Below are 14261 nucleotides of genomic sequence, written 5' to 3'. Positions count from 1 at the left end.
CTTTGCCGTCGGCTTTGCTAGCCTGGGGATTGCATCTTTTCTGTTAAATTCAGTGAACACAGCCTGAAAAGCCACATCTCATCACACATCCTCAAGGCTTGCATTCCCTAGACAGGTTTTGTAAAACACTGTGAGCAAGAGCAGAGGGCTATAGAAAGCATGGAGGTTTTGTGGAAGTTTAAGATGAGAGCAAAGAAGGACCTGAGTGTATTCCTGGTTGCTTTAATGCTGGTGATTGATTTTAGTGCTGGGATAGATTGGTAATTCAGTGGTCATCAACCCTTTCAGAAAAGCATTAATCTCCTTCATCAGACAGCTTTATTGGTGGCAAGAGAAGTTCACTGTATTGTTTCCTGCATTGCTTTTTGGTGGGCCAGGCTTCCCTAAGCAGCATGAGAGAGTCAGGGATGTTTAATGGGCACATCCCCCTGGCCCAGCCACTGAGGCAGCAAAACAAGCCTTTTGCCTCCTGCATTCACCAGCTTCTCTTGCTTGTCTGTATTATTTCAAAACTGTTAAGGTGATGCAGGGAGTGGAAATTTATAAGGGCAATAAAACCTCAGGCAGCAACCGCTGTGGTGATGAAAAGGTGTAAATAAAGGAATGTTGTAAATTACAGAGGACAGAACTATCAGCCCACAATTGTGGCCAGAGAAATGCTAATGCTAATGTTTAATATTGTTTTAAGCTGTTGATGCACAGAGATTTCCAGGAGCTGTCAAATAGTCCTATCTCAGTAGCACATTAATCACTTGACTGCCAGGAGGAGGATTAACAGGAATATGTGATTCCAGTGCCAGCAAATGCCGACAGAGATTGTTGTCAGTTTCATTATAAATATGATTGCAATATTAATACAATATATTTGCTAATATAATAAATGGAAATATGATATTGTCACAAATGTTATTATATTACAGTATTTTTATGATAATAATAATTTCCTGCTCCTGCAGAGAATGAAACTGCTGCTGGACCTTGGAGAGTTAAAAAAAAAAAAAAATCCCATTTTTCTTTCAAACATAATCAGTCAGCCCTGATTGACATAATAAGGAGGCAGTGAAAATTGTGGTGTTTCCCACTATGTAAATGTAAGGATTCCCTTTGCTGGATCAGGTCTCCAGTATTCAGATGTGAACCACAAAAAAAGACAAATTCTGAAATCTGCCTAAATTGTATAAATGCCAGAGCTGTGACTTTTACAGATCCTCTTTGTCCATTGTCATTTAAGTTTTCTGTGGGTTGGGAAAACCCCCCCCAACAAATCAGGGATTACAATACCCTTTTTTAAGGCATGAATTTTAAGTGAAGGAAAAGGAAGAATTAGTGCTGGGATAGGGGGGTCACAGCAGTGCCAGGAGGAGCTCCCCGTGTTCCTCAGGAGATCCAGCCTGTCCTTGGGCACTGTGGCACCTGTGGTGCCTTTCTGTGCTGAGGGCAGAGGCTGGTGGCTGGTCCTGCAGGTGTCAGAAATGGCTTTGGCTGCTGGCAGGGGCAAAGTGATCAGGGAGTCTTCTCAGAAGATCCAGGAGTGTCCTTGGAGCAATTAACTGGAATACAGGGAAACCAAGTTGTGAAAACAGAGCCCATAAATTTAAATCCCAGCACAGTTCTACTATGGTAGAGGTTTGCAAGCTCTGAATGACAGATTTCAAGATTTTCTGGTGCCATGGTGAAGATGAACAGTGTGCCCCAGAAACCATATTCTCAAAAGCAAACTGCAATGCTGCAAAAATTAACTTCTGTGGAAGTTTGGATCTGTTGTATTGACTCTGCAGATTAAACTGTGACTGTAGGACTCACAGAACAGAGAAGTAAATTTATACAGCACTTCTGCAGGAGGTCCTATATATGGACTTATTAAAGACTGAAAATATAGACTAATTGTTCTCCTCAAATAAATGTCTTTTAGGAAAAAAAAAAAAAAGAAAAAAAAGGCAAGAGAAAAAAGGCAGAGAACAGTAAATGTTCTCTGGGGTACTGTCATGGTAATAAACTCTTTCCATTACTGTGCATTTCTTCATTATTTTTTCAGTATCTGTTTTACACTTGGTTTGCAAATTAACTACACATTTTTAAAACAGGTATCTCCTGATATTTTTGGTGTTTGATCATACTAAGAGTGTATCAAGCTCTTCTAACTTGTACACTGATTTTTCTGACTACTTCAAAAGCACTGGAGACTGTTACCTATTCATGTATTTGTGAACTGGGACCTCTAAAGCATCCATGAGGAATTTTGGAAATTTGGTTACTGTATTCTTCTCAGCTACATTTCTTTTCCTTAGGCAAAGCCATTGAGGGAATACTGTGTAGTTAATTATTTAGGACAGTAATGAACTAGCTTTTAATCTAGTAGACCTCATATTGCCATATTGTATGCTCTAGGCAACCCAGTGAGTTATATGTAAAAATATCAATCAGGTATCCTTTTAATGTTCCTGTGTCAGAATTATTATCACCATTATTTTAATGCCTGGAGAAGACTGTTTTAATGATATAAGACTAATATTTTAATAATATCTTTAGCAGCATTACTCCAGATTTATACAATCACTGGAAGAGCAAAACAAAACTGCTGTGAGCAGTGGTGCTAATGAAGTCTTTTTCCTTACATATCTTTAAGTTACTTTTCCTTAGTGCATCTCTCTCATCTTTTCACTGGAGTACAAAATCTTGGCTGTGCTTCCCATGTTGCCTCCTATAGTGTTGCTAGTCCAGCATGATAGCTGGCCAAGTTTACAGTTTATTATTTGGCTGGTTTACAGGTCATAAATCCATGCTGGTTGACTGGTGGGACAGTGCAGTGCTTACAACCAGCTTTGGCACTGGTTTGGCTCTCTTCTGAAATTGGCTACCAGTTCTTAAAAAATGTGCAGGGACTTCACTACATTTGTCATCTCAATGTTTCTGTCAAATTTCACTGAACTTTAGCCAGCAGGTCTTTGGAATCCGGACTAACAAATGGTGAGGCAGAGGCTTAGGCAGCAGAGCACCAGTAAGCCACAGCTCCTTTAAAAATCGGCCCAGTTTCAGTCATGGAAGAAATAGGAAGAGAATTAAATTTGTCCTGGGCTCCCAGGTGTTATTTTTAACTCCTATCTCATAGTCTAGTGCACATATTTTGATTTTTTTCCTTTTTTTTTTGCCTTAGATAACCATATACCTCTCTTTGTCCAACAGGAAAGTGCAACTAGGTGCATCTGAACTCTGCTTTGGAAATGAAATGTAGCAGCTAATTTGCAGCACTGCCAGCCTTTTCACAGCAGAATATAAAAGGACAACTACTTCAGACTAATGAAAGTGACAGTGGGGAGAGGTGCCTTTTAAACACTGCAAATTGGATAGGTGCATCAGGAGTGTAATTTTAAAGGAATCTGACAAGGTCGTTTGCAAAGAACAATCTTCTTACTAGTCAAAAGGGTTTCAGACCTCCAAAACTTGGCACTCTTGAGTGTTCAGGGTACTTTTGAAGTTGGCAGGCTGCCTATTTAATATAATTCTAGACTGTCATCCGAATTGTATCTTTCAGAGTTTCAGATTATCTCCTGTAGAAGTAAGTGGTGCATGCCAGGCTGCGGAGGGTGGCGAACTTCAGTTCTTAAAAATTAAATGAGGCCATCTTCATAAAAATTTTCTTAAGGGACAATTGAACTGAAATAATGTTAAAATATATTTGCATGCAAATATATGAATTTGTGACACTGAATTTTTATTGCTCCAAATTAAAGGTAAAATCCTTTTTAGATTCCTTTGAAATGAAAGCATCACCAGGTAGCCCACAGTAAAATGCTTGTGGGGGAGTGATAGTGAAGGCTGTACTCAAGGGCTCTGGAGATTTTTTTGTCCTGGAAAGGTTTTCTCCACCCAACCCTGCCTAAGGGAATGCTGATGGGATTGATATGGATTTATTGAAATCCTAATGTGAACAGAAAGTTCTCTTAATAGCAAGGTCACATGGAATAGGAGGAAGCTCTGGAAATCAGGGTATGAAGTGCATGTCATGAGTAAAATTAGAAGAAAACAGAAAAGAAAGCAGCCATAGCAATGTGAACAGGTCTAAATAGTAGGATTTTCTCATTGGGAGAAACTTCTGACCTTTGTTGACTGTTCCCTGAAAAGATGAGGGGGAATGGCTTTAAACCAGATATCTAATCTAAATCTACCCTTTAAAGGAGGGTAGACTCCAACTGGATATGAGGAGGAAATCCTTCCCACTGAGTGTGTTGAGACACTGGCACAGGTTGCCCAGAGAAGGTGTGGCTGCCCCATTCCTGGAAGTGTTCAAGGCCAGGTTGGACAGGGCTTAGAGCAATTTGGGATAGTGGAAGGTGTCCCTGCCCGTGACAGTTGGAATGGGATGATCTTAAGGTCTCTTCCAAGCCAAACCATTTTAAAAATCTATGAATCTATGATTTACATTCAGGATCTTGAAGGCCAGATCCTGCTTATATCTTTCAAAGTGCAAAAGAGGATAAAGATACTGGAATAATAAATGCTTTCTTCAAATGAAAAATAAGTAAATATATAACACAGGAATAGAAGCATGAGGAAAAGCTTTGAAGTGGTGCATCTACTGGAAAATACTCTTTAATACAATTTCTTCTTCTTCGCAGAGTGTAGTAGCAGTGAATGCTGTCCAAGGCACTTTTGCTCTCACTGCTTTGAGATGCATTCCCTTATTTTAATTTTTGGATGGACTTAGTTCTACTTAACCCTAAAAGTATTCTCTATATCTTACAAAAATTCCTGGAAATTAGCTGATTGTAGAGAAAAAGAAAATATAAAAACAGGGGTCACAGATTACTAGGAAGGTACTGGATGGATAGCTCCAGGATGACTTGTTCATGGGCAGTCTTGTGCACAGCACTCTTATTCAAGGATGCTGCTTAGAGGTGTCTGTCCTATTTTTTTATTATGTTTACTGTCTTGGAAACTCATTTTTCCAGTTCCCACAGAAGAGATGGAAATAGGTTCTCACCATACTCATCTCTCACATGACAGGATTGCTGGAACAACTTGCCCAAGGAAGTTGTGAAGTCTCAATCCTTGCAGATGTTAAAAGCTTGGATGGATATGGCCCTCAGCCACCTGCTGCTCCAGTTGACTCTGGTCTGAACATGGGGGTTGGCCCAGATATTCTCCAGAGGTGCTTTCTGTCCTCAGTTACTCAGTGAATTATGGTCTGAAGTGACTACATCCACAGTAAAAATTTCAAATTTCCATGGTTAACCCTTATTTTGGTTTCTCTCTTTAGGCTGACACAAAAAATTGCTATGTGGTGACTTTGCATTGTAAGTATTCTGCCCAGACATGTGCTGAAATCACCAAAGTCTCACCACATGCGTTATGACCATCTTTATTATTCAGGGATGGTTTCCAGTGTCCATAATAAAAGTTTGTTGAATATTAACTGGTGGCTAAAAGGTTGTGTATTCCACTTGTGCATCTCAGCTTTACAGTCAATCCATGCCTGACAGGTGCAGTGGGAGCTGGAGGAGGGAAGAGTGACATGAAGCATTGGAGGTGTGCCCACCATTACTCATGGAGAGAGTGGCTGGAAGAGAGTTCTCCCTAAGCCCTTTTTCACAGACCAGCACAAAACACCATCCAGTAGTTAAATATAGTAATTTGTCAGCTGAAGGGAATTAAGTGATGATGGAATAGGTGGATATAATGAAGAGTTATGAGTTTCAAGGCAAAAAAATGTTCTTTGTTTTGGGTGGCACGAAGAGGAGCATATAACAAAGCTGGGATGAATGTGAACAAGGCAAAAATTGGGTTAAAGAGAAATTAGTGGCTAAGATGGTGTCCAGTTTGGTTCTGAAATTACATTTGGGTGCAGACATGTTAATTTAACAATTATAACCTATGTAAGAAGGTCTTCTATGGGAAACGATCCTGACTTCATAAGGAATTGGGGAAAAGCATCTCTGTTTCCTACAAATTCCCTTTCTTTTCTCAGATCCTAAATTCTAAGATTTAAATCCTTTAGGATTTTGTGAAGAAAACAGATTTCTCTTTACATGTAATTCCAGCTCTTTGATCTGAGAAATAGGGTCAGCTATTATGCACTGATTAAGTGAAGTATGAATTCTTCAAATAGCAAATTCATAATTTTTTCCACAAGTTCTGTTCAAAAATATAATTTTAGGCAAGGTGAACCTCTGGCATTGATACATTTCATCATTTTGTTAGAAGCAAAATATCTTTAGGAGCTTTTATGTCTAAGGTCTCACAGAGATTGAGGCAACTGACATTTAGTTTTGAGCTTCCAAATCAAGATAAATCAGAAAACTCTTGTGAGCCATAAGTGAAAGCATTCTTAAGATACTGGATAAATGTAATTGCTAATGGTCATGCAGGTTAATATTATTGTACACATCCAATAATTACTAAAGTTCTTCTTATTGACTTTACTGTTTGAGAGAGACCATTTTTCAATTAGAAACATTTATAATTGTTTTCCTGTAATTGTCTGAGCTAAGTTACAATTGTGTCATATAATGACCTTTAAAAACGTGTCTAGAAAAGCCTGCAGCTGTTCCCTCCTTGGGTTCTCTCTACCGAGTTATATTTAAGCCAGTGTCTCTGAAACCAGGCAGTAATAAAAGGGATATTATCCTTAGCAAATATCTTAATCATGGTAAATCTCTGTTGCCCTACAAATGACTGCATGGGGGATTAGAGTGGAGTAAGCCATTTGCTGAATATCACTGCCACCTTTCTGAGGCCATTTAAGCGTGTTTAATTTTTCAGGGTGAAACATGAAACCCACTAATACAAATGTTTGCATTTGGCCTGAATTATATCCAGACTGTAACAGTTAGAGCAGGCTTAGGACCAGATTGTGAGTGATCTGTAGGAGGCCAGTTCTGCTTGGGAGAGTGAGAGAGAAAAATGCATTTTTGTTCCCAGTCCCAGCTCTCTTATGTCACTTACGCTGCCTCGCTTCTTTTCAATATTTATATAAGGCTATCATGGGGTGAAGTACCAGTAAATATATGGATGATGCTTAGCTCTGTATTTTTTTAATATCAGTCACAGTCCTCACTGTCATCCAGTGCCTGGGAGCCTTGAGTGTCCGACTTGGGTTCATCCTGGCTAAAATGGAGGTGACAATGCTATGAAGTACAAAATACTTTCTGGGACTTGTGTTCTTCACTGCATCACTTCCTACCTGTTTGTTTGTGCAGATTTCTATCACATTGCCCAGAAACACTGAGGCTCCCTGTTTTCCAGGGATCAAGCTTAAGGGAACCTTTTGGGAGACTGCAGTGCTGCGGTGCATTTCATGCTTTCTTTTTTTCCTTTCTTTTAACAAAGCAGTGTCTTCTCTCTGTGCCTGCCCAGGCAATGCAACCCTAGCCAGTGTGGACTCAGCCACAGCCTCAGGAACTGTCAGCTCCAGGAGGTGTTTCCTGGGGCAGAAATTCAGTGACTGTGAGGTGACACCTGTTTCAGGTGGCACAACCCTCTTATTCCACACTGCTGTGTGCCAGGAACACATCACCATATACTCCCCTTGTTCCCAAGGAATGTGCACTCGGGCTCACCTCCCCAGCCTGATTTCTTGAGCTTTCCATCAGGCAGCTTTCCCCATAAGCCCCAAACAAGACTTCCAAGGGTCGCTATGAGGATAAGAACTGTGAGTGTGACAGGCAGTGTTTTGTTGTTCATAGGATCATGGAATCACAGAGCAGTTTGGGTTGGAAAGGACTTTAAATTCATTCCAACTCACTTGCTATCATCAGAGACACCTTCCACTATCCCAGATTGCTACAGCCCTATCCAGCCTGGCCTTGAGCACTTCCAGGGATGGGGCAGGCACAGCTTCTCAGTTCCAGTCCCTTACTACCCTCATAGGAAATAATTTTTTTTCCTAACTTTCCTGCTTCCCTCCAGCTTAAGGCCATTCCTCCTTGTCCTTTCACTGCATGAACTTGTGAAAAGTCCCTCTCCACCTCTCCTGTAGCCCCTTTAGGAATTGGAGCAAGTTGTTGTTGATTGTCTCATGACTGCTGGACAGATCTTCAGCAAAGGTGTGGATGTCTGTCCATCCCAGTGTTTGCTGCGCTCAATGAAATAGTCTCTGTTTTTAAATCCCAGGCAAGTTTCCAAATGACAAGCTCTGACTTTGAATGGTCAGCAGAATTTAATAAATATTCTAATGACCTTAAATGAGACCATAGGATGTGTGGTTAAGCAGTTATACTTGTTAATTGGGAGATGTAGCTAATAATAACCAAATTGAAATGGGAAATTGACTTAGTGCCTGTAAGAAATGAGACATTCACAGTGGACCCTCTTATTAGAGACTTCAAAATTCTTATTTTTCTAAATTTAATCACCTGTTTCATTTTTCAACCACTTCAACCAGACACAAGTATTCTTTCCTGTGACAGTGGTTTAACATAAATTTTGTATAACTTGTCTTATTGGAGCGTTTGTGTCTTTGTGCTTTTAGCTTGAATCTGAGTTTTTTCACTAAGGAAAAAATAAATTCTGTTAAGTGGATAAAGTTTTATTATACTCTGTTACATTTTCTACTGTATAAGAAGATTAAAGCTTTGATTTAATTTCCCTCACAGAAGAAACAAAATTGTCTCCTGTGGGAGACAATTATAGGTGAAGATGAAACCTCTTGGTGTGTTGAGTGTATCTTTCAGATGCTTTCATGGTGATTTTGGATAAAACACCTACATAGATAAAATGGACATAGAACTATTTGGATCAGAAAAGCCCTCTAAAATCATCAAGTCCAACAATTAACCTGACACTATTAAGTTTACCATTATTTCTTCACAGGTGTATGAGTTTTCTCTCTCTTTACTTACTCTGAAGGTACAAACTTCAAGCCACTGCTTGATGCACTCAGTGGTTGTGGGTTTAGCCCTGTGGCTGCTGCTGAGGGATGCTTGCTCTGTGCAGACTCTCCCGTGAAAGAGTGAGGCCTTAATTGTGTCTTCATCTAGAGAGGTGGATCAGAAAATGTTTTCACATTCACTAAATATTTTAGAGGTTTGAAAGTTTCTCTGCAGCAGGATAAACACTAGAAATGTTCAGAGACTTTTGTGAAAAGGCTGCAAAGTGTGAAGGAAAATTATGTACTGGAATAAGGTCCAAGGTTAAGCTTCTCAGCTGGACTGAAGGTTCAGAACAGAGTTTTCACATTCCAGTTGATGCTCTCATCACCAGGTAATTGGCTGTTTTGAGGAGGCTATCTTTTGGCTTCAAAGAGGAATTTTCAAGTTGAGCATGAAAAGTCATTTTGTTCTCAGATGGTTCTTTTAAATCAGCATGCCCCTGTTTTCGTATAATACATGTTTTCTCCATACAGTTTCTTCTGAAAAAATCTAATGTAAGGTAGAAATTAGCCCTTCTTTGAACATGGATTAGACCAGATGACCTCCTGAAAAGTCCTCCAACCTAAATTCTTCTATGATTCAGCTTGGAAGGATCACCTGTGGTCTCCAATAAAGAAAAATGATTCTTGAACCTAGAGTTACAATACAGCAAAAAAATGTCACATTAAGTGCTGAATGCCATGGTCTAAAGACTTAAGTATTAACTTAAAAATAATGATTAGCTAGTGTTCTCAGTTGCTGAGTGGTTTTATGCATATGGACTTTGCATAAATTCTCATATATATATATATAAATATATATATATATGTTTACGTATACATAGATATATATAGATATATATGTGTGTGTGTTTGTGTGCTATTAGACACAGAGAACCATGTAAAGAAAGGACAAAAATTATGTCTATGCCAGTAAATGACACAGGGCCAGGGGCAGCCCCAGGCACTGGATGATGCTCATGTGCTCCATGGCACCACTTTGACCTGGTACAAGTAGAGGCATTCAAGAGGAAATGACTGATCATGCCTGGGATTTTACCATGGGCACAAACCCTTCCCATTTAGCAATCTGGATGTTGTTGTGGCTACATTTCAAATGGTAAATAACAGGAGGAAGTGGAAGATCACTCTACAGAGGCTGGGGAAGTTGAGGTTATATTCCTGTCTGTGTCCTGAGCTGCCTGGGGTGTCCATAGACAAGCCACTTCAGTTATTTTAGTCTCTTTATGCCTCTTGCATTGTCTTAGCCTCTTTCTTTGAGACATGTAAAGTCTTGCTGTAAAAACTCAGCTTTTCAAAACAGTTTTTGTTTTCTGTGGTATGTTGGCAAGCACACATGGGAAAGGCTTGTTCTAGGTTGGGACCTCTAGAGGTTCCCATAATCCAAATAATATCGGTAAAGACAAGGGAATGACATGTGATTTCTTATGAAATGACCATCCAGTCTCTTCGAGAGATGTAAACTGAGTGACTGTTCTGTGTGTACCAGCTTTGCAAGAGCAAGAGTGCCCATTTCAAGAAGGATTTGGAGACAAGCTTCTGCAGATCTGTGTTTGCAACAGGCAGGAGCAGCTTCTATAATTATTAAATTTGGTATAGCTTCTATTTGATCTGCCATGGAAGAACTGCTGTGAAATAAAAAGCCATGGAGCATGATTATGTTTGCATTTGAGCTGCTGTGGTATAGAATAAATGCTTGGTACATAAAGGGCTGCTTAATGGATGAGATAGGTTCGTAAATATGGGCTTTTACCTTCCCTTGCCATATTACTGTGTGGAAAACACTCAAAAGCCATGCCTCTTCACTTATCTGTCTGCAAAATGAAAATATAGTCTATTGAACAGAACTGACATGTGCTGGGTTGAAATACATTTTTAAATCTGTTGATAATGCCACAGAGGGAATGTGTCGTGGGAGAGATCAGTGCTCCTGCAGCAAATGCAGTGCTAAGCCTGGGGTTGTGCTAAGGCTGAGGCTGTGCTGGGAGCTGAGGTGCACCCTGGGCCCACCTCTGGATCAGCTGAGTAATTAAGTGTTTATTTGCTTCCAGATGAATACAAGAGTAAAGTAGCCTGTGAAGATGACAAGCTGAGGCTGAGCTGTAAGAAGAGCATGGTGATAGCCATTTACTCTGCTATCTTTGGGAGGACACAAGGAGGCAGCCTGGAGTGCCCATACCAAAACCTAGGGATGCCCATGATTGGTAAGCAGGGGAATGGCTTGATGTGGGCAGGGTGATTTCATTTACTGTCATCACAGCAGAGCTGGCACAGACCCTGGTCAGAAAAGCAGGACTGGGAGATGCAACCTGCCATGGTGGTGCCCCTGATGTGTGGTACCCAGCAGTGAGCTTCATCATGAGCACCAAACTGAGGTGCAGCTATATGTCCTAGCTGACTTCCCAGGCCACAGGCTTTTCACAGATTCATCTGATTGTATGATTGAAGGTGCTTGAATTTCTTGTTCAATTTTCTGTCTTCGTGGTGGTTCATCCACTGAGCCTGCCTGTAATATGGAGGAACATATTATCTGGGGATGTCATGTACCATCTGCAGCCACTGAAGCCTTGACATTGCATTTAGACTTTTACTGAAGTTAAAGCAAATTCAAAAAGCAAGTTGTTAAGTTTGATCATGTTACGGTTGGCTTACTTGAAGAAGTATCTTCTTTACTCTCAAACTATCAGGGTCTCTTACAGTCATGAGTTAAAGATAAATAATTGAAAAACATTCACTGGAACTGTCTGTTCTTGAGCTGATGTGAAATGACTTTGAATATTTTAGGCTGTGGCAGAGAAAGCAACAGTCACAGTACAAAATCCTGTGCTCAGCATTTGTCATAATTCTTCTCTGCAGAGCTGAGAGGGAATTAATGGGTTTCCCAAAGCAATTAACTCCAGAGAGGGAAAGGCTCAGAGGAGACTGCACAGGGAGCCTTGATCTGCTGCTATTGCCTGTGTTGGGATCTGTTCAGCTCTATCTCAGGATCTTTGGCTTCACAGCTGCTGGTTCAGTGCCCTTAAGGAGTTAAATGCTATTTAAATGGAAACATGTCAAGTGAGTTCTTGGCAATATGATACTCAGATGGTGGGTGTCAGTAGAAACCCACAGGTGGAATGAGGCCAGTCTGGTTATTTGTGCAGCATGGCAAATGTCTTGCTTGTGTAGCTGTGCAAGTCTGAGCACTTGTAGCACAGCTGAGTTGTGCAGGGTCTCCTGAGGTGACCAGTGTTCCTGGATGTGCTCCTGTAGTCCCCCAGTTGCCAGGTATCAGAAGGCAAAACAGAGGTGTGTGGCAGGGTAGCCTGGACCCCTTTGGTGTGGTGTTTGGGCTGGGCTGAGTCTGTGCACTGGTTGCTGTGGTGGTTGGGCTCCTGGGTGAGAACTTGCCAAGTAAGTGAATCAAGATGGGTTTCTGGAGCAGCCCTGAGCACCCCACTCTGTTGTCCTTGCTGAGAGGGCAGGAACAGGCACTTGCCAGTGACAAGGCACCAGCACAGGGACCCACTCTTCAATGTCAGCGTGAAGTAAAACTCTATGTGAAGCCACAAAGGATAAAGTTTTATTCTTCTTTTCCCAGCTGCAAAATCATGAAACTGCTGCTGGTCAAGAGCAAGGTATGTGGGACCAGAAAATGGGACAGCAAGCACAAACAGGGAGAACAAGCAGTGGGCTGCACGTGCCACAGGATCTCCAGCACCTGTATGCCCTGCTGTTCTCAAACTGGCCTTGTGAGCTCTACAAATTGGGATGTTTGCCCAAGGAAATGAGGTGTCAGATCCTAGAGTGCAGCACACAGTCTGCTCCTGGGATGAGGCAGGGCCTTCCTCAAATGTCAGCTCCTAAATGGAATTACATGAGCAGGCTCAGTGTAATGCGAAGTCAGGGGTGGGAATGCTGAGGAAACTTTACACTAAAAAACCAGCTCAAGGTTTTAAGCTGTGAACAGATGCTAAAAATGACAGAGTTGTTGGACAGGAGCAAATATCCACATGTTTGGAATTGCTGGGGTCTCAAGTATCTTAAGTCAGTCTGGTGCTCCTGGGGTGCTGTGGGAGTGGTATGTCCTATCCATAAGAACAAAGGGAGGGTGGGAAGGGTGTCTGGAATGTCTGCTGGCTGCATGCCCTGCAGGGCTGGGGGGGAGATGTGAGGAACTCACCACGGAGCAGTGACTTCCCCAGGCTTTCCCAGCCATTTGGGCTCTGGCTGTGTGGGGTGAAAGCTGTTGATGTTTCCTTGCATGCTGAAATCCTGAGTGAATTGTGGGGGCAGGGGTGAGCTTAACTTAAAGAAAATTGGGGTTGAGCAGATGGTCATTCCAATTCACCATGCTCCAGCCCTTAAGTCCCAGTCATGTTTGGGAATGGTTGTTCAGGTTTCTTCAGCTACAGCTCACAGTTCTCCTTGTCATGAGGCAGTCTGTGATTATCACAGCCTTCCCTTTGTCTGCCTGTGTGAGCTGGCCCAGGGGAGCAGAGCTCCAGCGCTGCAGGAATGGGAAGGTGAGCTCTGGCTGTAGTTTGCACTTGTCTTGGCTCCACAGGAGAAACCTCCTCCAACCCAAATCAGTAAAAAGCACATTCACACTGTGCTTCCCCATGGCACCCTGCAAACCTCCCATTCCTGTCTCCAGTGACAAGAGCAGGTTGTGCTCCCAGCTGCCACAAATGATTGTGGGAACAGCACTCAGGGTCCCCCAGCCTGCTTCAGAAACTGCTCTTCTCAAGAGCCTGCCTAGCCCAGCAGGCAGCTCTGTTCCTTCAGGAGCAGGTGGAAACATCACAATTTATAAATCAAAGCTTCTGCTAGCTGGAGAACATTTCCCTGCACGTTTCCACAGCCCTGCAGTCTGGGGAGGGCTGCTCCATGGCAGCCTTTGATCCCAGACATTCACAACAAGCTGATCTTACAAACATGACCATATGAGTCAGACTTTGCAGCAACATTCAGTTCCTGGAAGGCAGAACCCAGCTATGTTCTGTACACAGGAGATTTGTTCTGTTTGAATTTCATGGGTATGATGATTTGTGTCAAGTCTGAGCCTTGGCAAAGGACATTTTGCTGGGAAGTAGTCCCTGCACAAGTTTGCAGTGATTATTTTTATCCACGCAGCCTGAGCTACTTGATGAGTGAAGAAGTTATACTTGCCCCAAAAGCAGTGAAGATTATCTGTTCTTCCTCTGCTAATGAAAAACAGTTCAGAAAATTTGGTTCCATTTTTCTTTCTGTGGACAAAACGCACATTTGGATTGAATTTAGAAATATACTACTTCTACAATTGAGGATTTTAAAGAACTGAGGTCTAAGATGGGCAGGAGAGACGGCCTAATAGAGCATTGCATATATAAGGTAAACCAATTCAATTTGTGCTGTTTCTGCCTTGAAAAACAAG

The 14261-nt window shown here is 41.6% G+C and overlaps 1 protein-coding gene across 2 annotated transcripts in view; it reads left to right on the top strand.

Moving 5' to 3' along the window:
- Window positions 1-14261, top strand: part of EVA1A (eva-1 homolog A, regulator of programmed cell death) — a 199366-nt gene that overhangs the window by 72029 nt on the left and 113076 nt on the right. For both annotated transcript variants that reach the window (XM_064411759.1, XM_064411758.1), the window contains exon 4: window positions 10918-11070. In XM_064411759.1, coding sequence (XP_064267829.1) covers window positions 10918-11070 — 153 coding nt within the window. The remainder of the gene's footprint in view (window positions 1-10917; window positions 11071-14261) is intronic.

The sequence above is a fragment of the Passer domesticus genome, chromosome 3 (genome assembly GCF_036417665.1).
Source record: "Passer domesticus isolate bPasDom1 chromosome 3, bPasDom1.hap1, whole genome shotgun sequence".
NCBI classification, from domain to species: Eukaryota; Metazoa; Chordata; class Aves; order Passeriformes; family Passeridae; genus Passer; species Passer domesticus.
The sequence above is the reverse complement of the archived record's forward strand: the minus strand, read 5'-3'. Positions and strand labels throughout refer to the sequence as shown.